Source organism: Primulina huaijiensis, chromosome 17 (assembly GCF_012295235.1).
Source record: "Primulina huaijiensis isolate GDHJ02 chromosome 17, ASM1229523v2, whole genome shotgun sequence".
Taxonomy (NCBI): domain Eukaryota; kingdom Viridiplantae; phylum Streptophyta; class Magnoliopsida; order Lamiales; family Gesneriaceae; genus Primulina; species Primulina huaijiensis.
Genome location: NC_133322.1, coordinates 11,641,946 through 11,668,323, shown reverse-complemented (window position 1 = coordinate 11,668,323; position 26,378 = coordinate 11,641,946). Strand labels below are relative to the sequence as shown.

The window sequence follows — 26,378 nt, the reverse complement described above, 5'->3', positions numbered from 1 at the left end:
GCAGGTCCCGAGTTTATTTAAGATCCCAGGAGATTGGAGCCTAGGCGGCCAGAAGACTGGAGTAGCGTGGGCAAAGCCCATCTGTAAGCCCGGAAGGGTAGATGCCCGGGCAATCCGATACAAGTGTCATGACTTAGATTGTAGGCATGGGACACCATGACTTGGTCATCATTAGGAGATCTTTTGGCATGTGAAAGAGTGATGTGACTCGTTTAGACTAGGCATGGGTTGTCAGATTCAACAATAACAGTAAGCAGGGTATGGGCAATTATCCATCATGAGTAATAGATAGGCACTGAAAACCAAGTCCTCCCTGATTTCCTCCTATTAATACCAGGTTTGCTTAGCATTTAAGGATTCATTCACTTATATATTTCCTACAACATTTACCACAAGATTCTCTCAAAAAAAGCACTTCATTGACGTTCTTTTTTCCTTAAGATTGCAGGTCCAGGTGCCCGGGCAATCATCTCCAGCTCATCGATCCGACCCAATGCAATCTCCCACCAAGTTCTTACCCGATTGGCCATGTCATCATCAAACAAGTTCATGTGTTCGATTTTTGATCAGTTGCTTGTACTCGAGATCATATCTTGGAACCATTGGGTGCAATTCTTCGATCGGTTCTTGGTTTGTATTATTAAACCAAATGATGGTTCGGCATAGACATTAGCCGAAGTGGTGAGGTCCGGGGCAGCTTGAGAGCTATTGAGAAAAGGTTGGATGGGTAGAGAAATATCAACAAGGAGAATGAGATGATTTACAAAATTCGATTAGGAAACTAATTAGATAATCTACATAAATAAATAAACTAGTTGATGTGTTTTCTCTGATAAGAGGAAATTAGTATGTGGAAATTATTTACTGCCTAAGAATGGTCAGATATTCAAAAGGGAAAATTATAAATAAAATAAAAAAAATAAAAAAAAATCAACTAGGAAAAACACAAGTTCTATGTACAAGTTTGTTTTTGCATACAAACTAAAATTTCAATTTAAAATATCTTGTTACATTATAATAAATATAAAAACTACTTAAACCTAAATATGTATACATACACATTAGCAAAGTATACAGGATCAGCAACCAAGTATTGCCTTCTAATATTTCCTATTCTCTATGTGTACATATATGAAATGATACGAGTAGATGCATAAAATAATTTATTGGTCCTCTTCATACATAAAATTAATTTATTTTCAAAAAGCTAGCTAGTTAATGCCCCTAAGATTCTTATGTTCTAGGATCCCTTTGTACATAACTTGCCAATTCAACGGCATCGCCTCTAAATTTTCATCGTTTTTTTCACTGGTTGGAATCGACGACAAAAGCACATCGTCGTACCCTTTCTCAGTCGCGGAGTACTCCACCATGTCGTTGGAGAACCTCACCTTCTTCTTCCCTGCATCTTTTGCTTCACCTAATAAGTCCATGAAAATTAATTATTAACTACAAAATTGCTCTCCACATATTTGGGGCACACCCAACATTACAAGATACGTGTAGTCATAATATAAAGGGATAATTTTATGTTTCAACAAATTTGAAACCTTTTCGCATGATGCCGGGAACTGGCACAGACAAGTAATAAATCTTCCTACGAGAAATAGTTCTCATATGTCATAAAATAAGGCATGAGCCCTTCAAGGGGGCCTACGATCTACGTTGAACCGAGCGAAAATCACTTCCTAGTACAAGGGAGAGGATCAGATGCTACACTCGTTGGTTGGGAAAATTTTACTACAGTTGAGGATGGACCTTACCACAAAACACTTAAGGTTCAACAGATCTAATGGCTAGCTAATATTTACACCGGAGATGAGATCGCATAGTCAAATCTTAGGAGGAAATATGATTATCTTTTCTAGAGGTGAGAATCGGAATTTCGTGAGGGACAGAAAACAAAAATTGAAAAATTCAGGGCCAAAATATTAATTTTAAGTATCTGTATCTATACTAAATCTAAACTATATTATTGATCAGTAGTAGAACCTCTTACGCTCACCAAAAATTTTAATTTCATAAAAAATCCTTAGCTTCCTCACGAGATTTTTTTTTCAAATATAAACGTAAGTATGGATCTTAGTTGTTATTCTTTACTCAATCAGTCTTGGTATCTAAATTTAATTTTTAACAGAATTCGTTTTAGGTATTTTATTTATATTTATTTATTTAATTTAAACTTTAAAAGATAGATCTAATAGGATAAATTGATTTAAGCAAGAGAATTAATTAATACCTAATGGATGCTTGATTTCGAATTCCATCTTCTTCAAGAAATCTGAGAGGAGGCGCTTGTGTGCTTTGATGGCTAAGAAAACCACGCTGCTCGAAACTGCGAAAACCGCCATGAAACCTGTTCCCAGAGAATTCTCCATCTTTTCCTCCAGCCCTTCAATTAAATTTTATTTTTATAATTATATAAATGTGTCTTCAAAGACAAGAGGGTTGATATACTTGGGCGAGAAGTTACAAGGAAAAACGAACCATTTTCTTGGTTGACGAAGACGAAAGAGGTTGCTTCATTTGACGAGGGATTCGATGAATAGTGTGAAAAGGGATGAATAAAAATTTAATGTCGCAGTTGACGAAGGAGAAACGATCTTCATTGGAAGGATTTGACAGTTTCGTTAACGTTCAAATGCCACCAATGGATCAAAAAGGAGTTGTTATACGGAAATTGGTGAAAAATTTTCAATCAAAATATTTTTTTGGATTCTATTCCTACTCACAAAATTGTGGTACTATGTCATATAAAATGTGGTACACTTTATGTGAAAATGTGGTATATTTCATGTGGAAATGTGGTACTAAAAAAGTACCCAGGGACTGAACACAAAAAAAATCGACGGCTGGGGACTGAAGACCAATTTCCCGTTGGTTATAATTGATTATTTCAAACCTTTAATTAAATTGTATTTTCAAGGTGTTAAACTTAAATTTAGCCGAAATTCTAATTTTTTTTATAGGTTTAGTCGTATGTGTTATCGAATGTCCAATGTATATATATTTTTTTTCCATTTTGCAGAGGTGACCTTGAATGACACTGACGTGGTGTTTACTTGTGTATTAATGCATATAACATTCCGGAAGAAAAATGATGAAAGTTATCAATTATTGAAATTTACGGGTCTCGGAAATACGATGTAGTGGATAAAAATTACAAAGAAATTGACATACATTACGAAAATCATAATTTCTCTTTAAGTAAAACCTTGGTTAAATTTGGATTCTTATATTTTAAAGTTGAGAATGAAATGGAAGACATTATTAACGTAGATTAAGGGGTCGAAATCCCTTGATCCAACCGGTGTTTTATCTTATAATAATATGCTGTTAATCATTAACATTGTGTGAACATAAATTATTTAGTAGCACCCACTTCCCTCAAAATCAGGCCCACAAACTAATTTATACAAATAAGTGAGATTGATTGATTGATTTTATATATTGAAATTGAAAAAATATATAAAAATCACGACAAACAACATCATCAATTTTCATTTTTTTTTCTTTTTAAACAGAACGAAGATATGCACCTAAGAAGCAAATTAATAATTAGAAAATAAAATGGAGCAGAGAATTTCACCTCGTGTTAAATTATTAATGAGACAAAAATTTATGCGAGACGGTCTCACGGGTCATATTTTGTTTGGCGGATATCTTATTTGGATCATTCATGAAAAAATATTACTTTTTATGCTAAAAGTATTACTTTTTATTGTGAATATCGGTAGGGTTGACCCGTCTCACAGATAAAGATTCGTGAGACCGTCTCACAAGAGACTTACTCAATTAATAAACAACCCAATATATAAAACATTTTAATTGTTTTAAAGTTTTTGAAAAGTAAATAAGATATGATACTTGTCGTGAACTATAAATGAATTAAAATAGATTTATGTGATATTTTTAATTAAATAAAAATAGAGAAATTTTGTAATTTGAGATGTGTATTTTCGATAGCTCAAAAAACACATCATGACAAGAAAGTGATAATTTAGACTCGCAACAACAGCAATTACATACTAGTATTCGGGTGCACGCATTGCGCGTATGTGCAGATTGTTTTTTGTGACCAAAAGCAAAGAAATCAAAAAACATAAATGGTAAAAATAAAAATACAAAAGTGACTATTTTGTAAATAAATATCCTCTATAAGAAAAAAAATGTAAAGTTTTCGTAAATAAATAATCATCTAATGACAAACAAAAGGAAGAAGTTGTGGTATTTCTTCAATTAAATAGTAAACAAATGGTAAAAAAAAAAAAGAAGAAGAAGAAGAAGTAGTGCTTGAAATTATCAATTAGCCTAACAAGTTTAATTGTAATTAGAATTAAATTAGGATAAATTCGTAATTGAAAAATAGTTTTTGAAGTTCTAATATTCAAAGGACACACACAATAGTCATAATTTTCAATGCGTGGAAAAGTATGCCCCATAAAATAAAGGTATTAAGTTAGAGGATAATTAATTGTTTTCTCCGCGTTTACTTTGGTGTATCACCTAAATCATGGAAGTGTTGGATCTCGATTTTCTAATGCCCAAATGCAGCGGAAGTTTAAAATTTTTATTTTATTTTGACAATCAAAATATATTTGTTTTAGGCACTCGTACGGTTTTACAATCAAAACATTCATAGGGCGTTTAGAATTTATACATTTGGTGAATTAATCACACGTCTCCAACTAATCCGGGGTTAGCGGATATAGCTTTTGATAAAATCCCTACGAACTTTCTTCAATGACTTCTTTCTTCTAATCCGGTCCACGACTAGATAGTTTGATCGTATTCTAATTTGCACTAGAAAAGTAGAAGAGATTTTGCGTTGGAGATCAAAGTATGAGAGACGGCTCAACCTTTTCTTCAAAAAGAAATAGCCGAAATTTTGGAGAAAAAAACTTGTGATTTTCGAAAATTGTGAAGGTGGAGGCCTAGGTTATAGCTTGATCACTCCTATTTATAATTAAGCCAAAATCTAATACACATAATTAACATTAATGGGCTTGATTAATTAATTGAGCCAGTCCAACTAGTTTAATTAATTAATCAAAGTCCATTAAGAACTTTAATTATTTAGTATGTTGGACTTGTACTCCTACAAACCCATTAAACATATTTTCCACTATATTTAATTTAATATTTACTAAACTCAACCTTTGAGCTTAATAAATTAAATACATTATAAATTAAACATTTGAATTTAATATTTAAATTATTAATTCAACTCCTTGAATTTTATCACTTCCAAAATTTAATGTTTAATAAACCCAACTTTTGAGTTTAATAAATTAAATTATCAAATTTTATAAATTCAACTCCTTGAATTTATTCTCTCAAAATTTCATAAATTTAACTTCTTGAATTTACTATCTCATAAATTCAACTTCTTGAATTTATTTTCTCAAAATTTAATTATCATAAATTCAACTCTTTGAATTTACTATATCATAATATAAATTAAATTCCTTGAATTTATTCTCTCAACGGGAAAAAATGATCCAGTGCTTGTATGACCCTCAATGGTTCAGGGATACAACTAGCCGTGGGTTCACAACTATTTGTGATTAAGAATAACATTTATTCTTATTCGGGCTTACCCTAGTTAGCCCCATTCTTTTTATCAACACCTTGATCAAGAATTTCAGAACTCATTTCTGATTGCACCCATCGGATCATGGTAAGAGCGTCCGGTAGCATCGCCCCATGATCCCCTAGGTATCACTGATAGTGCCTGCAAGAACCAGTCGATTATGATTAACGTACAGTACGGTCCCTTCATCTCATATATCCCGATCGAATCTGCAACCATTGGTTCATCGAGGGTTGCATATTAATTCGATAACTATTTGACACATATAATAGTGGCATCGCGAGTACTATTTGGAAAACTCCTTCTCCAACGTACATCTCATGCTCTGGCCAAAGATTCATTGGACTATTATACTTCAGATCACATAGGATATCCACACCCGTAGGTGAGCCGTGAATCCACGACTACAATGCACTGGCTCCTATATGTGTCGCAAGTATACCCAACCTCGCCACCTAATGACTTTCCTAGAGTCGGTAGACGAGTCAAAGCACAGCCCTAGTGTGGAGACCCGGACGCTAATCATCTTCTTAATCGTCATTGGGATAATTGGAACAAATTAATTAATCTGGGTCTAAATTTTTTTTTATACAGTGCGGAACGTAATGGAATTCATCTAATATACATATCAGTATAACAGTACGAGTCTTGTACAACATACAACCATTTAAAACTCAGGTTCCACAACTAATTAACAAGTGTTCAAACCCTATTTACATCAATGTCCGTAGTCTCCACTCTAATCATAATCTCTCCTCATCTCCTCGACCCTGATCCTCTCCCACCTGTTGCCATGCACAAAGACAAACACGACAACAGCCGGATAATTCCGGTGAGAAATACATCCCAGTATAAATCAACAAAACATGCAATCATATAATCGATAGAAACGCATGAAATAGATATCAAGAACATGTATCAAATCTGAACACATGAATCAATATAAACCTGTAAATAAACTCGTGACTCCACATCTCAGACTAAACTCATTCCTAGTCTAGGGATCTCGGTTTTCCAGACGTTGGCAAACTATATCGAATCTCAGCAATAGAAGTAACTCCACTCCTAAACAAACATCGATATAAACCAAACATCCAGTGTCTTGACCTATCCGTCAAAGACTTTGGCACATCCGCCAATTACTCCTCTGTGACAATGTGCAATGGGCCAGTGACTACTCTATCACAATCTGGCACCTCTGCCACAAGACCAATCGTCTAAATCATGCGTTCTATAAATCAATAGAACAAGCATATCAATGCAATAAATTCAAATAACTGAAAACAATAGCAAATAAGTATGTGGTTTAGGGAAACTCAAGTTCTAACTCACTTGAGTCATTCTTCCAGGTTTAACATTGATTTATACATTTCTTTTCGTACTACTTCTCTTTCTTCTATCGGTTCTGAAGCTTTCAATACCAATCTAGAATAATATTCCAGAACCCCAATATCAACAAATAACTCAAGCAATACTGACTCTGATCACTACGAAATTTCGGTACATGTCGACGGCATAACGGTACAATCTCGGTATACCCTCGGCAAGTCCATATCAATCAACAATCTCAACAACTCACAATCTCAACAAATATAATCATAATTCAAATTTGCTCAATATTATTCCATGTAATCTAAAAATGATAACAATTGCATGTTCTATATGTTCTTTGGTCTGTTTCAAATATACGATTACTGATATCTCCAGAACACATAATATATATCAAATCATAATTCCTCTAATACATGAATTTCAAATCATGTTAGAAATCGATGAAACTTACATCCTTGTGTAGCCCTTGACAAGAGGAGCACGGAACTATGTTCAGATCAAAATTCTGATAACCGGATACTGCACAATAAAATTTTGAAACCAAAATGAAGCTAGAGGGATTTTAGCTATGAACTCTCGGTCTTCTCTCTTGCTGGAGATCTGAAGGAAATACATTATATACATGGTTCCATGCATGGCAAGACAAGTATCCCACTCAACTTCATGAAATTGCACTTTAGCCCCTGAAATCTTTACTATTTGCAATTTGGTCCTCACAACTCTTTTTAATTAAATTTCAATCCTAAGGAATTATAAAACCATGGAATATGACTCAACATTCCAAAATTCATAAATTAAATAATTTCGGATTAACATGATAAAATCTCGGGCCTTACAATTCTCCCCCTCGGAGACATGATTTCGTCCTCGAAATCGCAGACAATCAAACCATATAAGATAAGAAGATATAACAGAAGCTAAAATAAAAAACTTACATCATCGAAATAATTATGGGAACTCCTGTCTCATGTCTGATTCAGTCTCCCAGGTAGCTTCTTCCATGCCATGATGAGTCCATTGAACTTTCACAAGTGGAATAGTCCTTGTTCTGAGCTGCTTTTCTTTACGATCGATAATCTGAATCGGCTTCTCGATATAACTCAATGTCTCATCCAGCTCGGCTTCATTTGGCTGCATAATATGGGAATCATCAGGGAGATACTTCCGCAGCATCGATACATGAAAGACATCATGTATTCCAGATAGAGAAGGCGGTAATGCGAGTCGATAGGCACGATCTCCTATCTTCTCGAGAATCTCATACGGCCCAATATATCGTGGAGACAGCTTCTTTTTCTTGCCAAATCTGACATGTCCTCTGAAAGGTGAAATCTTCAGGAATAATCTGTCTCCTGCTTCAAATACCAGCTGTCTTCGTCGAACATTGGCATATTTGGCCTGTCTGTCTTGAGCTGACTTCATTCTCTTCTGAATCAGTTTCACTTTCTCAGTCATATCTCTGATCATATCAGGTCCAATCTCAGGTACCTCAGAGACATCGTCCCAATACAAAGGGGATCTGCATTTCTTGCCGTACAATGCTTCAAACGGTACCATCTCAATACTCGTCTGATAGCTGTTGTTGTATGAAAACTCACAAAATGGCAATGCCTCTTGCCATCCAGTGCTAAAATCAAGCACTACAGCTCTTAGAATATCCTCCAATGTCTGGATAGTCCGCTCTGACTGTCCATCAGTCTGTTGATGATATGCGATACTCAGATGTAACTTCTTACCTAGAGCCTGCTGCAAACTCTGCCAAAAGTGCGAAGTAAGCCGAGGATCACGGTCTGATACAATCGACTTCGGCACTACGTGCAATCTGACCACTTCTCTGACATAAATTTCTGTCATCTTGTCATATCTGTACGTCATCTGATACGGAATAAAGCATGCTGATTTGGTCAATCACTACCCAAATCGCATCACATCCTCGGGAGGATCTCGGTAACTGCGTCACAAAATCCATGGAAATGTGATCTCATTTCCATTCAGGAATAGACAAACTCTGTAGTAGACCTCCTGGTTTCTTTCTTTCTGCTTTCACCTGCTGGCAATTCAGACATCTGGATGCAAACTCTGCAATATCAGCTTTCATTTGTTTCCACCAGAACTGTCTTTCCAAGTCATTATACATCTTTCTGCCACAAGGATGAATACTGAATCGACTGCTATGCGCTACTGACAATATCTGTTGTCTCAACTCTGAAACATCTGGCACAACCAATCGATTATTCACATACAGTACATCCTCACGTACCTGATATTCTGATTGATGCCCTGCTTTGACCATCGATATCGAGTTCTGTACATTCTGATCAACTTTCTGAGCCGCTTTAATCTTCAAAATCAGCTCTGGTTCGGCTTGAACAACATATAATCTCAATGGTCTACTATCTGTCTCAAATACCAATCCAGACAAACAGCAATCTTCTATGAAATTCGAAACATCAATCGTCGATAAGGATAAAGAACATACCTTTCGACTTAGGGCATCAGCCGCTGCATTGGACTTTCTCGGATAATATTTGATTTCACAATCAAAGTCTTTCAGCAAATCAAGCCATCTTCTCTGTCTCATATTCAATTCTGACTGCGAAAACAGATATTTCAAACTTTTGTAATCAGAATAAATCTCAAACTTCTCACCATAGAGGTAGTGTCGCCATATCTTCAGTGCAAATACAATAGCTGCCAATTCAAGATCATGAATTGGATAGCGAGTTTCATGTCGCTTCAACTGTCTCGAAGCATAGGCAATGACATGTCCCCGCTGCATCAGAACACATCCCAATCCTCTGTGAGAAGCATCACAATAAATGACAAAATCACCAGTACCTGATGGAATAGTAGTCAAGCTCGGAGCACTGGTCAGTCTTTTCTTCAACTCAAGAAAACTGGACTCACAGTCTTCAGACAATACAAATGGAGCGTTCTTCTGAGTCAATGGCATAATCGGTTTAGCAATACTTGAGAAATCTTTAATGAATCGTCAATAATACCCTGCCAAACCCATAAAACTACGAATCTCTGGTACTGATGTCAGTCTCGGCCAACTGATCATAGCCTCAACCATGCTAGGATCAACAGAAATCCCATCTCCGGATATGATGTGACCCAGAAATACAACTTGTCTCAACCAGAATTCACATTTCGACAGTTTTGCATACAATTTCTCAGTTCTCAAATGTTCAGCATAGTCAATCATATTCTTCGAATATATCAGAATATCATCAATGAAAATAATCACGAAATCATCGAGATACTTCTGAAACACACGGTTCATCAGGCCCATAAAAACAGCTGGAGCATTCGTCAAACCAAACGGCTTGACAATAAACTCATAATGTCCATACCTTGTTCTGACGCTGTCTTCGAGATATCAGAATCTCTGACTCTCAACTGATGGTATCCAGATCTCAGATCGATCTTGGAATAAACAGAAGAACATTGCAACTGATCAAATAAATCATCAATACGAGGCAAAGGATATTTATTCTTTATCGTAGCCTTGTTCAGTTGCCGATAGTCAATGCAAAGTCTCATTGACCCATCTTCTTCCTCAAAAATAGCACTGGAGCACCCCAAGGAGAAACACTCGGTCTAATGTATCCCTTGGCCAGTAAATCTTCTAACTGCTCCTTCAACTCTATCAATTCAATATGTGCCATTCTGTACGGAGCTCTAGAAATCAGAACTGTACCTGGTACCAATTCAATGCTGAAATCTATCTCTCGTATCGGAGGCAATCCCGGAATCTCATCTGGAAAGACGTCAGCAAACTCACACACCACTGACAAGTCAGCCAATGATGGGCTTGATTTCAGTACGTCAACTGAATAGACAAGGAATCCCTCTGCTTCTTTCTGTAACAATCGAGTCATAGATAATGCAGATATCAAAGGAATTCTAGCTCTAGAACCCTTACCGTAGAATTTCCACTCATCAGCCATGTCAGGTCTGAATCTCACAATCTTATGGAAACAATCAACGGTAGCTCTGTACTTGGTTAGCATATCAATACCGATAATGCAATCAAAATCAGACAAACCAAGTACAATGCAATCTAACTCAATCTCATGCTCATCATACCGCTGTATACAAGATCTAACAAATGTCACTGATATAAGACCTCTCCCTAAAGGTGAAGAGACAGATACTACAGGAGATAATGACTCAACAAGCAAGAAATGCATCAATGCAAATCGCTCAGATATGAATGTATGAGATGCACCAGTATCTATCAATACATAAGCAACATAACCAGAAATAAAACAGTTACCTGCAACAACATCGTCTGGTGCTTCCTGAGCCTGCTCCTCTGTCAAAGCAAATACTCTGGCCTGCTGTCTAGGAGGCTGGCTAACTGTCTGGCTTCCTCATGACCTCTGCTGTGACTGGGTGGATGGTGGTGGCTGGAAAGAATGTACAGCTGATGATCGTCTATCAGTCTGAGCCACTGATCCAACTAATTCTGATCCCTGGGATCCTTGGGAACCTCTCTGTGGACAAACTTTGGCAAAGTGTCCCTGCTGTCTGCAGATACGGCAACTACCAATCACTCCTTGGCATTGCTCAGTGGGATGTCTCCCTCCGCAAGTTCTGCAGTAAACTCCGGTATAACTCTGGCTCTGTCTGGAACCACTTGAGCTAGAAGAACTGCTGCCCGACTTCTTAAACTGTTTTCCTCGGGCTTTCAGAAAATCTTTCTTTCCACTACCGCTGCTACCACTCTCAAATCTGGGAGGAGGTTGCTGTGGTCTCGGTGCTGAAGGAACATACGAAGCTCCTTTCTGTCTAATAAGACCAGCTTCAGCTCCCTTTGCTCTGTTCAGGGCATCAGCAAAATTGTTCGGTCGTCCTGTGTTCACCATTGTAAAAATCTCAGGATTCAGGCCATTAATGAACTGATTAGCAACAGCTTCGTCATTCTCAGCAACATGTGGAGCAAAACGCAACAAAATAGAGAATTTGGCCACATACTCTTCAATGTTCAGCTGACCCTGTCTCAGATTTGCAAACTCTGCCCCCTTGTCTTTCCTGTACGACACTAGGAAAAATCTCTGATAGAACTCAGTCTTAAAAACATTCCAAGTGATATTCGTACCTCGATGCTCCAACGCTCTCTTTGTCTTGATCCACCAGTTCTTTGCAACATCATGCAACTGGTGCCCAATAAGTTTCACTCTCCGCTCATCAGTGTAATCCAACGAATCAAACAACATCTCAATGTCATCTAACCTACACTCACAGTCAACAGAAGTCTCTGTTCCTTTCAGGGTTGGCGGTTTGAACGACTGAAATCTCTTTAGTAGCGTTTCCATCGGTGTTGCTGTCACATCCATCGGATTAGCCAAAGTACTGCCCTGTTCTGGTACTCTTCGGGGAGGCATATCTTATTAGCAAAAGGATTAGTAACCTAATACAACAAATCTGTTTCAATTCAGTCCCCCCTCCTATCATCTTACTGCTGATCAAAAATCGGTTCTGATTCATTCTCAATTAATACAGTTTACCAATCAAATCAGATAATCAGGTAAACATGCAATAATAAAAGCAGTAATCAAGCTAGCAATCAAAAGCAGGAAAGAAAACTCAATCTACCCCGCTCACTAGCTTCTATCTCTGTCTCCAGGAACCTGCAGTTCTAGACCTACTGCTCTGATCTAGTTCAATCTCAGGAACCTACTGCTCTGATACCACCTGTTGTGGGGACCCGGACGCTAATCATCTTCTTATTCGTCATTGGGATAATTGGATCAAATTAATTAATTTGGGTCTAAATTATTTTTTTTATACAGTGCGGAACGTAATGGAATTCATCTAATATACATATCAGTATAACAGTACAAGTCTTGAACAACATACAACCATTTAAAACTCAGGTTCAACAACTAATTATGAAGTGTTCAAACCCTATTTACATAAATATCCGTAGTCTCCACTCTAATCAAGATCTCTCCTCATCTCCTTGACCACGATCCTGTCCCACATGTTGTCATGCACACATACAAACACGACAACGACCGGATAATTTCGGTGAGAAATACATCCCAGTATAAATCAACAAAACATTCAATCATATAATCGATAGAAACGCGTGAAATAGATATCAAGAACATGTATCAAATCTGAACACATGAATCAATATAAACCTGTAAATAAACTCGTGACTCCAAATCTCAGACTAGACTCATTCCTAGTCTAGGGATCTCGGTTTTCCAGACGTTGGCATACTATATCGAATCTCAGCAATAGAAGTAACTCCACTCCTAAGCAAACATCGATATAAACCAAACATCCAGTGTCTTGACCTATCCGTCAAAGACTTTGGCACGTCCGTCAATTACTCCTCTGTGACAATGTGCAATGGGCCAGTGACTACTCTATCACAATCTGGCACCTCTGTCACAAGACCAATCGTCTAAATCATGCGTTCTATAATTCAATAGAACAAGCATATCAATACAATAAATTCAAATAATTGAAAACAATAGCAAATAATTATGTGGTTTAGGGAAAATCAAGTTCTAACTCACTTGAGTCATTCTTCCCGGTTTAACATTGATTTATACATTTCTTTTCGTACTACTGCTATTTCTTCTATCGGTTCTGAAGCTTTCAATACCAATCTGGAATAATATTCAAGAACCCCAATATCAACAAATAACTCAAGCCATACTGACTCTGATCACTACGAAATTTCGGTACATGTCGACGGCATAACGGTACAATCTTGGTATACCCTCGGCAAGTCCATATCAATCAACAATCTCAACAACTCACAATCTCAACAAATATAATCATAATTCAAATCTGCTCAATATTATTCCATGTAAACTAAAAATGATAACTATTGCATGTTCTATCTGTTCTTTGGTCTGTTTTCAAATATACGATTACAGATATCTCCAGAACACATAATATATATCAAATCATAATTCCTCTAATACATGAATTTCAAATCATGTTAGAAATCGATGAAACTTACATCCTTGTGTAGCCCTTGACAAGAGGAGCACGGAACTATGTTCAGATCAAAATTATGATAACCGGATACTGCACAATCAAATTTTGAAACCAAAATGAAGCTTGAGGGATTTTAGCTATGAACTCTCGGTCTTCTTTCTTGCTGGAAATCTGAAGGAAATCCATTATATACCTGGTTCCATGCATTGCAAGACCAATGTCCCACTCAACTTCATTAAATTGCACTTTAGCCCCTGAAATCTCCCCTATTTGCAATTTGGTCCTCACAATTTTTTTTAATTCAATTTCAATGCTAAGGAATTATAAAACCATGGAATATGACTCAACATTCCAAAATTCATAAATTAAATAATCTCGGATTAACATGATAAAATCTCGGGCCTTACACCTAGCATATAGAGCCTCAGTGTTGTTCCGGGTCGTAAGGACTAATGGTGTACAATCATAACCACGGAATTATCCTCTCGATGAATGATAACCACTTGGAAAGTCCGAGGGAGGGTTGCTCGGTATAATCATCATATGACTACCCATCTGCATGTTTGGACATCTCCATGCCCTTACCAAGAAACACAGTACACAACATCACAGATGCTAGTCTCGAGCTCAAGCGACCTTTATCCCTGTTTAGGCGGCTGAATCGACTAGGAACGAATTTAGAATATGCAGTGTTTACAAATGAATTTCAACATCTAATTACGATTCATTTGTATTAAAGTATAATCAAGGACTCTATCTATGCTGCTTGCATGGGTATACAGATAAAGTATAACGAAACCATTAAAAGGTAAATTATATTAAAATAAAGATTTTTTATTACACTTGAGTCAATAAATTCTCAGCCAACAGTTGACTTGCATGACATCTACTTTAACAGGAAGTACGTATGAGCCATGAGGATCCATTGGGGTTATATATATTTGTAGTATTTTTTAAAATAATTTTCCGAAATATATTTCTCGAAATTAAATCAAAAAAGGGAAAATATCTTTTGTCATTCCTTAATTTATATTTACCTCTTTTTTATTTGGGTGCACGATAATACCAAAATTGAATCTCGATCCTTTATTTTTTTATTTTTGGATAAAAAATCAAAATCACTAAAAGACAAGCAAAAATAGTCAAAATTACACTTTTCCCATCAGAAAATAGATGCCTATATTTTATTTTTATTTTTAAAAAAACCATTTGGTTACATTTTCAAAATAAGATATATATGTTTAGCGTGGATCATGCCAAATATGCTTGATTGTTAAATTCAAACATAAAATGAATATTTAAAAATAAAATAAAATATCAAAATTCATGAACCGTAATTATGTACGCTAATATTATTCTTTGCACCAAAGGTGGGTCAAAGGTGGAGTCAGTCGCTATCATTTTTCCTGCATGTACATTTAATAAAGAAAGTAATAAAGTAAATGAAATGGAAAAAACGTGAATATATCCCAATGAGAGACGTGCCAATAAATTTTGTCAACGGAACACAAACAAATGTTCAAAAATTTTCTAATCAAATTAACAAGAAACGTTTTGAAATTGGATTTTTTCAAAACTAAACTTAAATGCTATCAATTAGACGATTAGTAGATTTCATAATCTCATATAATTTAAAAAACTGATTTATTATAAATTATGCTTCTAAAATGTGAATTTACTGCAATAATTAAGATGTTGGAAATAAAATAAATGGATACAGTTCATTGCCCTCCATTGATTGCATGCATGAGTTAAGTCCTTATGGTAGAATTGTAAGATGAAATTCATAGATTTCGATTATAGTTTTATTGTTTAATATAGATTAAATATTAAATCTATATTTTACTTATTTACACATTATGTAATGTCACGAAAATTTGAAGGTATACGTGAACCACATGCATGCAAGTTATCAAACTTCTTTTGTATTTTATTAAATTATTTTAATGTATTAAATGCATGTTTATTGCATAAATATGTGTTTTAATTCATGGGTTATTAAAGTTTCATGCATATGTGCTTTTAATAGTTTCTGCTCTCGAACGAAGAGTGGAGACCGGGGATAATTAAGAAAAAATGTTTTTTTAAATAATTATTTTAATTATTTAATATATAATGTAATTGAGTATTATTTTTGAAAATGAGCCTTGGTTGGGTATTTTTACCCGTCGAGTTATATTTTTAACCGGTACACGAATTTTAGCGAGTCGGAGAACTTTTTGAGGGTTCGGGCAATATTTTCTAAAACGTATCTAAACGAAATATTTTTGGGAGTGTTATTGAAACGTCCACTACTCATAATCTTAAAACGTGCTAGAAATTTTTTTTTTCTCCTTAATCTCCATAATTTGAAATATACATATATGTAAATACTTTGAGATCATTTTGAAAATAAACCAACCAACTAACATTTAAAAAACAAAAGGAGAATAGTTTAAGGCATCATCAAATCATCCAACATTTTACCAAACCTAAAAACATTATTTGAAAAGTATAGCACATACTATAACCTCTCAAACCTCTCATAACATAAATGAAAAGTCATAAAATATCTTTAACATAACTTAAAAATCATAAACTAGTGCGGAAAACTAGCGTCGGTCATCGGGTTATGTGCACTTTCACTCCAGCAAAGTCAACCATCAAGACCTCCATTAACATTATTATCACCTGCATCAATCGCACCTAGTGAGTCTAAAGAGTCAACACACCATAATCTTGACAATAAGTAATACGTATACAGATCACATACAACTGTGAAAATATTTGTACTTAAAATATTGTTTTCATGAAGATGCATAAACTTTAAGCGTAACATTTTCGTAAATATTTTCATGATGCATAAACTTTAAATAAAAATATTTTCATAATGATGCATCGACTTTAAACATAAACTTTTCAATAAACATTTTCATAAACAAGTTCATATCAACATAAACATATTCATATTCATCGTATTCGTATTCGTATTCGTATTCATATTCATATCCATATCCATATGCATATCAACATATTCACAGTCATATTCATCGTATTCGTATTCATGCCCATATGCATATCCATATCCATATCAACATATTCATATTCATAATCATATTCGTTTTCGTTGAATTCAGATCGTTAATTGTGACTTTCGTGTTCGTCTACATATTGGGCGATAGATCAATCTACATGAAACCACAATATTGCGCGACGGGGATATCAGTGACACTCTCACCCTTCAACTGAGCCTTGGCCTATCATATCATAATATGGAAATACGATCGTCGGGCTCTCTATGGGGCATTCTCCCATAGATAGGCTCCCTCTGGGACATTCTCTCACGAATGGGGACCATCTGGGACCTTTTCCCTCACGATATCCCCATTCATATCTTCATATCATTGTATCATCGTATTCGTATCAATGGAAATACGATCGACGGGCTCCCACTGGGACCTTCACCCTCACGATAACTCCAACATATCATCGTATTAGTCATTATTACTTCACTTCCTTCAACGTTTCATATTCTCATCACTTTATAAAATTTAAACATTCATATAACATTTTTCATTTAAATCAAGCATGCAACATATCTTTTAATGTTATCGTTTAATCTTAAAACCCATAAACATTTAAAATGATAAATCATAACATATAAAATCATAAAATCCATAAATGTTTAAAATAAACATTTTAACATATTAAATCATAACATTTAAAATAAACATTTTAACATATTAAATCATAAACATTTAAAATAATCATTTTAACATATAAAAATTCATCAACATTTAAAATAATCATATTAGCATATAAAACAGCATTCAGCACACTGCCGTGACGTTTACTAATTTTCGGTATAAAATTACCGTTTTACCCCTAGACGTAAAATTTCACGAATTTGACTTTTTCTTAATTCCATTGATTTAACATATCTCAAATAATTATTTAAGCTTACACGAATTTTCTCATATTTTTATTTAGCTTAAATCGAGTACTTTTAAATAAATCTTTGAATATAACGTATTAATGCGTTTTAATCCCGAATTAAACCAAACCTTAATATAAAATTCTCAAATTAAAAATTAGACTTTTAATAATTAATTGAGCTTGAATATAATTTTTCATAATTTTATTAGGCTTAAATCTGGGGTTTTTTAAAAAAATATTATATTTTTAAAACTTATGTATTAAAATATTGCAGAATTGGAAAGTTTGTAAAAGTATTACAATCCGGAATTTCAAACCCCGGATTCATTTTTTTTTAAAAAATAAAAATAAAAATTTGTTTGTCCCGGATTCATTTGAATCCGTGACGCGGTCCTAGAATACGGAACAGATTGTCCCGGATTCAGACCGGTACAGCGTCACGGATTCAAATGAATCCGGGACAAACACTACCACTACCCTCTTCGCTTATTTAAATGAAATGAATTCCCTTCATTTTCTCACCAAGTTTCCTTTCTTCTTTCGATCCCCGAGGACATTTTTTTCCAACACCGATTTTCAGATTTTTTTTTTCTCAATATTAAGAGGTAATGTTATTATTTTTGTTTTATGATATTTATTATTGTTAGTTGATTTATTGAACTAAATTTGATTGACTGAATTTTATTTTTGAATCAATAAATATTATGAAAATTAGCTTAATGTAATAAAAATAACATATTTTTATCGTCTTTTATATTTATTATTGTTCGACATCCTTAAAATACGTTTTTTTAAAAAAATTACATTAGTTCTATTAATGATAATAATTTAAATTTTTATATTTGCGCTGATTAACTTTAAATAATAATGATAATAATAGTCACAAATGTGTTGTTAAAACTAAGTATGACAGTAGCAATAATAGTCACAATGCGTAGTCAGAATAATAGTCACGGAGATAACAACAATAATAATAATAATAACTATAATAATTTTGATTATATTATTTTTAAGTAATAACAATAATTATAATATTAATTATAATATTTTTAAGTAATAACAATAGTAATAATAATAATTATAATAATTTTAAACTATAATAATTATAATAATAACTAAAATAATTTCGTCCAGCAATAATTTTAAACTATAACAGTAGCAATAATAGTTACAATAGCAATATAAGTAATAGTTATAATATTTTAAAATAATAACAATAATAATAATAATAACTATAATAATTTTGTTGAAAACCAAATTCTGGATTCTGGAGTTTGACAAACTGATTAACCAACTGATACGCTCAAGTACATTCAACAACTGGACTTAATAACTGAAATCAGCTAACTGATCAGTTGGAAACTGATTTATGCTAAAGCACCCTTCAACTGAACATGTCTCGGGAAAGAACGCTCAACCGACAAAGAGACATAGAAGATTGCAACACCGCACTTAAATCAATACAGCTTAGAACAACGCATTTCGGCGAAAGCAGTTAATACGCCGCATCACAATAAATGAAGGAAACAATATCCAAGGAATAATCAAGTAAAAAATCAACGGATACAAAGATTCAAATTCATCTCAAGTTACCGTTGGAAAGGAATCATATAAATAAGTGAACAAAGCAGCCGAGAAGAAGAACCATCAACGCATTATTGAAGCTTGCTTTACGCTGCTAAAATCACAATTCACAGCTCACGTATATCAGACATATCAGTAGCATCTAAAGCTACACTTTGAGCATGTTAGCACTTTGTAATTCATTCAAGAATATATCAGTTGTGCTAAGATCAGTCACGAACTGATAAAAAGCTGTTGTATGATAAGAGTTTCAGTTTTGGCAGTGTTAAGTCCAAACTGAAGTGGGTCAGTACAAGTCTTGTATTCGATCAAAGTCTTTTAGTGGAAATCCTATCCTTGAGATAGAAGGGGTGACGTAGGAGTGATTGAAATCTCCGAACATCCAGAAATAATCCTTGCGTACTTTATTTCAGTTTTGTATTCTATCTTTCAGTCAGTTATTTTCCGCAACTACTCTTAGTTTATCTGATTGTCATTGACCAACAAGATTCCGAGAATCAAGAAGAGCTAAATCAGTTCACTCATAACAATGGTCAGCTGGAACCGAAGAAAACTGATGAAGCTCTTGCTGATCCTAACTGGGTAAATGCAATGCAAGAAGAGCTAAATCAGTTCATTCATAACAATGTCTGGAACTTAGTTCCAAGACCAATTTCAAAAACTATTATAGGTACAAAATGGGTGTACAGGAACAAACTGAATGAAGACGGCTCGGTTGTACGCAACAAAGCAAGACTTGTGGCACAAGGATATAGGCAAGAAGAAGGAATTGACTATGATGAAACTTATGCACCAGTTGCAACACTGGAGGCAATAAGAATCTTTCTTCCTTATGCATCACACAAGAACTTCAAAGTATACCAGATGGATGTGAAGAGTGCTTTCTTAAATGGTCAGCTGCAGGAAGAAGTATATGTTGAACAACCTCCAGGTTTTGTAAATCATAGTTTATCTGATTATGTTTATCATTTGAACAAAGCCCTGTATGGTCTTAAACAAGCTCCCAGAGCTTGGTATGAAACCCTTTCAAAATTTATAACTGATCATGATTTTTCCGTAGGATCAGTTGATAAGACTTTGTTTAAATTTTCTAAAAATAATCATATCTTACTTGTTTAAATTTATGTTGATGACATTATATTGGGGTCAACTAAACCCAAATTGTGCGAAAAGTTTGCTAAGTTAATGCAGGACAATTTTGAAATGAGCATAATGGGTGAACTGACATTCTTTCTTGGAATGCAAGTGAAGCATTTGGAGACTGGTATATTCATCAGTCAGACTAAATATACAAAGGAATTGCTAAAGAAATTTGGAATGGAATCATGTTCAGCTGCAACCACTCCCATGAGCTCATCAGTTAAAATGGACACTGATCAAGGGGGAATATCAGTTGAGGCGACGCTGTACCGAGGTTTAATAGGTTCATTATTATACCTAGCTGCTAGTCGTCCTGATATTGTTTTTGCAGTTTGTATGTGTGCCATATTTCAAGCAAATCCTAAGCAATCACATTTCTCAGCTGCCAAAAGAATTTTGAAATATCTTAAGAGCACACAAAATGTCGGATTATTGTATCCTAAAGATTCTTCTTTCAATTTAGTTGGATATTCAGATGCAGATTATGCAGGATGTTAGCTAGATCGTAAAAGCACAAGTGGATCATGTCAGTTTCTTGGAGACCGACTGATTTCTTGGTTCAGCAAGAAGCAGACATCTATAGCTACCTCAACAACTGAAGCAGAATATCTAGCTGCTGGTAGTTGCTGTGCACAACTGATCTGGATCCAGCAACAACTGAGAGATTATGGAGTAATTACTAATGAATCGCCCATATTTTGTGACAATACGAGCACAATTGCCATTACCTAAAATCCAGTTCTTCACTCAAGGACAAAGCATATAGATGTCAGACATCACTTCATTAGAGATCATGCTTTGAAGAAGGACATTCGACTGGAGTATATATCAACTGAGCAACAAGCAGCTGACATCTTCACCAAACCATTACCCGAGACTAAGTTTTCTTACTTTTGCAATAATCTTGGTTTAATTGATTTATCATTAAAAAATTGTTAATGCTACTTTACTAATGAAATTGTTTGCAGAAAATAAAGACACAACAATAAACTGAAAATGATATGTTATTAAGAATAAAAACGATTCCATCTTACAGTAGACAATTCAGAACCAACTGAATCCTGCCATTCTGTAATAAAATTTTTCAATTCATAAATTCGGATTCTAGAAAATGATTTAATTATAGAAATCTTCTTAATCACATGCCACTCCTTCCACAGCATTGCTTGTAATAGAACCTTGTAATCGACAAGCTCTGTAACATGTCTGACTTCGAATCGTTCCAAGTATCTTCTGGCTGTTGCTGCTTGAACTCGAGAAAGAATCGCACCACTACTACTTATTCTCTGCAACTCATGAATTTTGAACCATGTTGACATCACCTTTTTCAAGACATATTCTTCCATCTTCTTCTTCAACTCTTCTAAATAAGCACTTGTTTCTTCAGTAACGTGAACATGCGTACTACTACAAGAATCGGAAATATCTGAATCTGCCATGTTTAAATGATATTATCTCACAACTCACTGCTATTATCCTATTTATAGACAGATGACATTTAATGTCAAAGAAGTTGAAGAGTCTCAAGCCAACAAAGCTTTTTCTCAATTACCCAGGCTTCTTATCTATCAGTTGATTATTTGATATCAGTTTGTTAATTACCAGTTGATTCATTTTTTCAACTGATATCAGTCTGGTTTTAAAATCTTAACTGATTTCAGTTTACAGTCAACTAATATTAGTTCTTTAACAGTTCATTTGTTCAATTAGTAATACATTTACAACAACTAATGAAACTGCCAATTTGCACGAAAGAAAAAGACAAAATTAACTCAGATAAATATTTTATTCAGGCATAAAAATTAGCTCGCATTACAGCATAATATTTTTCCTCTACATCAATTATCCACATCTTCAACCAAGTGGATAAAGGTGGAGTAGACGTCTTGGCAAAGCTGTGTGAATAAGCTATGCGCATCAGGATCTTCAATTCCTTTCGGAGCATCAGCTGATGACTATGACCATCCTTAAAGACGTCAATCCACTCAGCTATGTGCAAGTGCTCCCGCACCTTCCTCAGCTCTGCCACCCATTCAGGAGTGGTAGCCTATCCAGTGTTATACAAGAACTCAAGTTCTTGTAACTTCGCCCAGTACTGAAGATTCTCATAGAAGACTTCATCTTCTATCTCAGCCTCTCTGGCCTCCAGAGAAAACGGCGAAGCACTCGAGCTACTCGCACCAGCCATTTCTTTTATCTTAAATATTTCACTAATATGACTGAAACTAACTGTGTTACTTCTATTTATAGCCGAGAGTTATGGAAGCTGAAGGGCCGTGCACGTTCCAGCAAACAATAAATTCCTTAAACTTTATATTTATTTTTATCATCATTTTTAATTATTTTGCACACCCATTAAGGGAGAATATTAGTTTTTAAGAGGTTAACTGAGAAGACAATTGTTTGTAAATTCTCAACTGAAACGGATCAGTTTCACAACTGATCGTTCAGTTGGTTATTTTACAAATCTTCTCACATACGTTAACTAATTAAGAATGATTTTATCCTAAATCAAAGTGATGTGACTGATATTATAACAAATAGAATTTTACTACGTGGACCCACTTGGGCAATTAAACTTATATACACGACTTTTGCACACGTACACACGTTTTTACTTTAAAAAAAATGGGCTGACACGTGTCCAAAAATTTGAACAGTCACACACATGTGTATTTCTCCGCGCCTCGATTCAGTTCTCTCTTTTACACGCACAAAGATTTTCTCAGAGCAAATACCTTCTCAAATCTTATTTCTTGAAAATTACAGGTTTCTTCATTATCTGAAATGGCAAACCAAATCCCCGAACACGTTCTAAATGCTATGGCCATTGATTTCGATTCAGTTTTATCAGTAACTGAGGTTGAGGTGAAGAATGTTTTTCTGAAACTAGAATCAGCTGGGCTGAAGACGTTTCTAGGACAATCTTCACAAACCATCTATCCAAAGGAAATCAATGATTTCTATACAAAGGGTTTTGTTACTATTGATGGAAATATCTCTATTACTATCAATAATCAGCTAATGATCATATCTGAAGAAATTTTCGGGGAAATCTTCTCTCTACCAACTGAAGGAATTATCAGCTTCTCTGAGGTACAAACTGCTTATATTGAAGAAATGCAATCTCTGTTATCTGCTGATGGACTGAAAATCAAAGTCTCCGATCCTAAGAAAGAACTGAAGCCAGAGATTCAATTGCTGGCTGATATTGTTGCCAAGGGCATTCTGGCTAAGGGTGTTCATTTGCAGCCCTTACTCTTGAAAAATTTCAAGCCATGACCGTGATAATGGCAGAGAAGAAAATGAACTGGAGGCATATTATTTTCAGTATTTTGCGAAATATGCTTCAATCTACCAAGCAGTCCAGAGGTTATGCAGTTCAAATCAGTTATCTACTGAAAACAAAAGGCTTAGTGGCTGACAATGCTGAAAATCTATCCAAGTTTAAGGTATTCTCTGCCAAGAACATATTGCCACCAAAAACCAAACTGGAACTGTCACTTGATCAATTCGTGAAGATCAAGAAAGAGATTGGGACGCAGCAGGTTGCTCCCAAATCAGTTAAAAAGGCTAGGTCTCAGGCCCAACTGAAATCTACCAAGAGGAAACTGATTGTCAGTGGATCAGATTCTGAGGAAACACCTTTTCAGTTGATCACCAAGAAGCAAAGGACTCAGAAAACAAAGCCAGTGGCTTCGCTGACAGCTGTTCCTGAGAGACCAAAGGCATCAGATACTCAACAGCTTATTCAGGCTGTTCCCTTGACAGCTATTCCTGCTGATAAGGAGAAAAAATCAGCAAAAGCTTAAGCTCCCTTGACTCAAATCAAACGACCTTCAATTCTTGCTCCTGCTCGATCTAAGGGAATTGTTATTCAGGAAAGAGTGGACTCTACTCACTCTGGACTAAACATTCCACATATTCTTATTGATGAGAAAGGAAAGGGCAAGATGATCAAAGAACCAAGGCCGTCAAATGCTATTCAAACTCATATTGACCTCATATGGGAACAGGTCAATGCCTTTGCTGCATAAAAAATGAACATTTTTGAAGCTTGGACGAAGTTTAGAACACATACATTTGCCAAGCAGCTGAAGAAGAAGTCCAAGCTGAACACATTTATCAAATTGGAGACAACTGTTCTGAGAGTGGTCAAGGCTGCAATAATAACTCAGGCCTTGGAGCGCAAGAACTACTTATTTGATCAAGTCCGAGCTAAAAAGTTGGACCAACTGATCGAAAAATTGAAAGCCAACTATATTCCCACAAGTCCAACTGCATACAATGATCGAGCTGTGATCACTCAGCTAGAAACTGATCTATTAACTCTGCAATCCCAAATAAAATTGTGGGAGACGGATCAGGAACTTGTTATTCATGAAGGCACTTCAGAAGATGAAGAAGCTAATTCACCTTCTCGGCACCGTGAACCATCTCCTGAACAAGCTGCTACAACTGACGAGCCAGTTCAGAATGTGCCTCAACCTACTGCTGCTGATCATCAAATATATTCAGAAGCTGACTTGACACTTGCAAATGTTGTTGAGATCATTCAGCTAGTAGTGAAAGAACTCCCAACCAATGCAGCTTCAACAGAATCAGTTGATATCTCAACTGATCAAGCACTTGTTACATCTCCACTCTTTGTATCTGCTGAACAAGAGGTTCGAACTGATGTGCTCATTCAATCACACGATGAGCGGACTGAAGTCAATGATGTCACTGAGGAAACTCAGTTGCCTGATTATCCGTAGAAAGACTCAGTAAACCAACAGCCAGAACAATCAGTCACTGATCCATCGATTGAAACACAACAGACTCAGCCATATAGCCCTTCTACTGCTCTTATTCTACCTTCTTCCCTTCAAGTCCAACAAGAAGTACAAATGGAGGATGCGCCTGAGCTTACACAAGAGGTTCCAGAGGTATCTGAAAGAACTTTGGTGATATTTGATCAACTCTCCAGAGAATAAGAACCAGGGACGTCTGAACAAGCCTCTCCTCCTCCTTCCTCCGACATGGATTTAGTCCTTGAAGAAATTCAGAACATGCAGCACAATATGCAGCAGATGATTACCGAAATAAAGAAAATTCAATCCACACAATTATCTCATACTGTCAAATTGGATTCTTCAACTCAATTTGATTCAGCAAAACTGAAAGCTATTCATGCAAACATGGAGTCTCTTACTCGAACTGTGCTTGAGTTGAAGAATAACAAAAGTCTAGCTCAAAGTCTCTACACAACTCAGGATGTCATCAGTCAAAGAGTTGAGCGACTAGAATATTCTGTTTCAAATAAACTAGATTTGATGCAGACTCTTTTCCAATCTACTGCCTCAAGTATCTCCTCAGATGTCAAAATTCTTTTCATTGACGTTCGAAGACTATCTGAGAAGGTGGCTCTGTTTGACAAAAAACGGGAAGAAATCAAAGAAATGCAAGAACAGCAGAAGAAATCCTCTTTTCAGAAGTAGCCATTTCTGTACTCATGAAGTACATGATTCAGTTGATCAATCTCCTATTTTATCTACATACATGATTCAGTTGATCAATCTCTTATTTTATCTACATATATGATTCAGATGATCAATCTCTTATTTTATCTATAAAAGAATTCAGTTATTATTATTTGCTGAGTTTTCTCAAACACCATAAAGGGGGAAATTGTTGAAAACCAAATTCTGGATTCTGGAGTTTGACAAACTGATCAACCAACTGATACGCGCAAGTACATTCAACAACTGGACTTAATAACTGAAATCAGCTAACTGATCAGTTGGAAACTGATTTATGCTAAAGCACCCTTCAACTGAACATGTCTCGGGAAAGAACGATCAAC

The 26,378-nt window shown here is 35.3% G+C and overlaps 1 protein-coding gene across 1 annotated transcript; it reads right to left on the bottom strand.

Moving 5' to 3' along the window:
* Window positions 1-961: 961 nt before the first annotated feature.
* Window positions 962-2,624, bottom strand: LOC140963596 (uncharacterized). Its single transcript, XM_073422976.1, has 3 exons — window positions 2,488-2,624; window positions 2,240-2,392; window positions 962-1,420 (listed from the first exon to the last, which is right to left on the bottom strand). Exons 2-3 carry the CDS (start codon window positions 2,376-2,378, stop codon window positions 1,212-1,214), a joined length of 348 nt encoding a protein of 115 aa, XP_073279077.1. The 5' UTR covers window positions 2,379-2,392; window positions 2,488-2,624; the 3' UTR covers window positions 962-1,211.
* Window positions 2,625-26,378: the final 23,754 nt, after the last annotated feature.

Bases quoted from the DNA above. Each gene is read 5' to 3' on its own strand.
- LOC140963596 (XM_073422976.1), bottom strand. From the start codon at position 2,378: ATGGAGAATTCTCTGGGAACAGGTTTCATGGCGGTTTTCGCAGTTTCG. The intron at 1,421-2,239 runs GTATTAATTAAT...TGGACTTATTAG, and splicing joins CGAAATCAAGCATCCATTAG to GTGAAGCAAAAGATGCAGGG.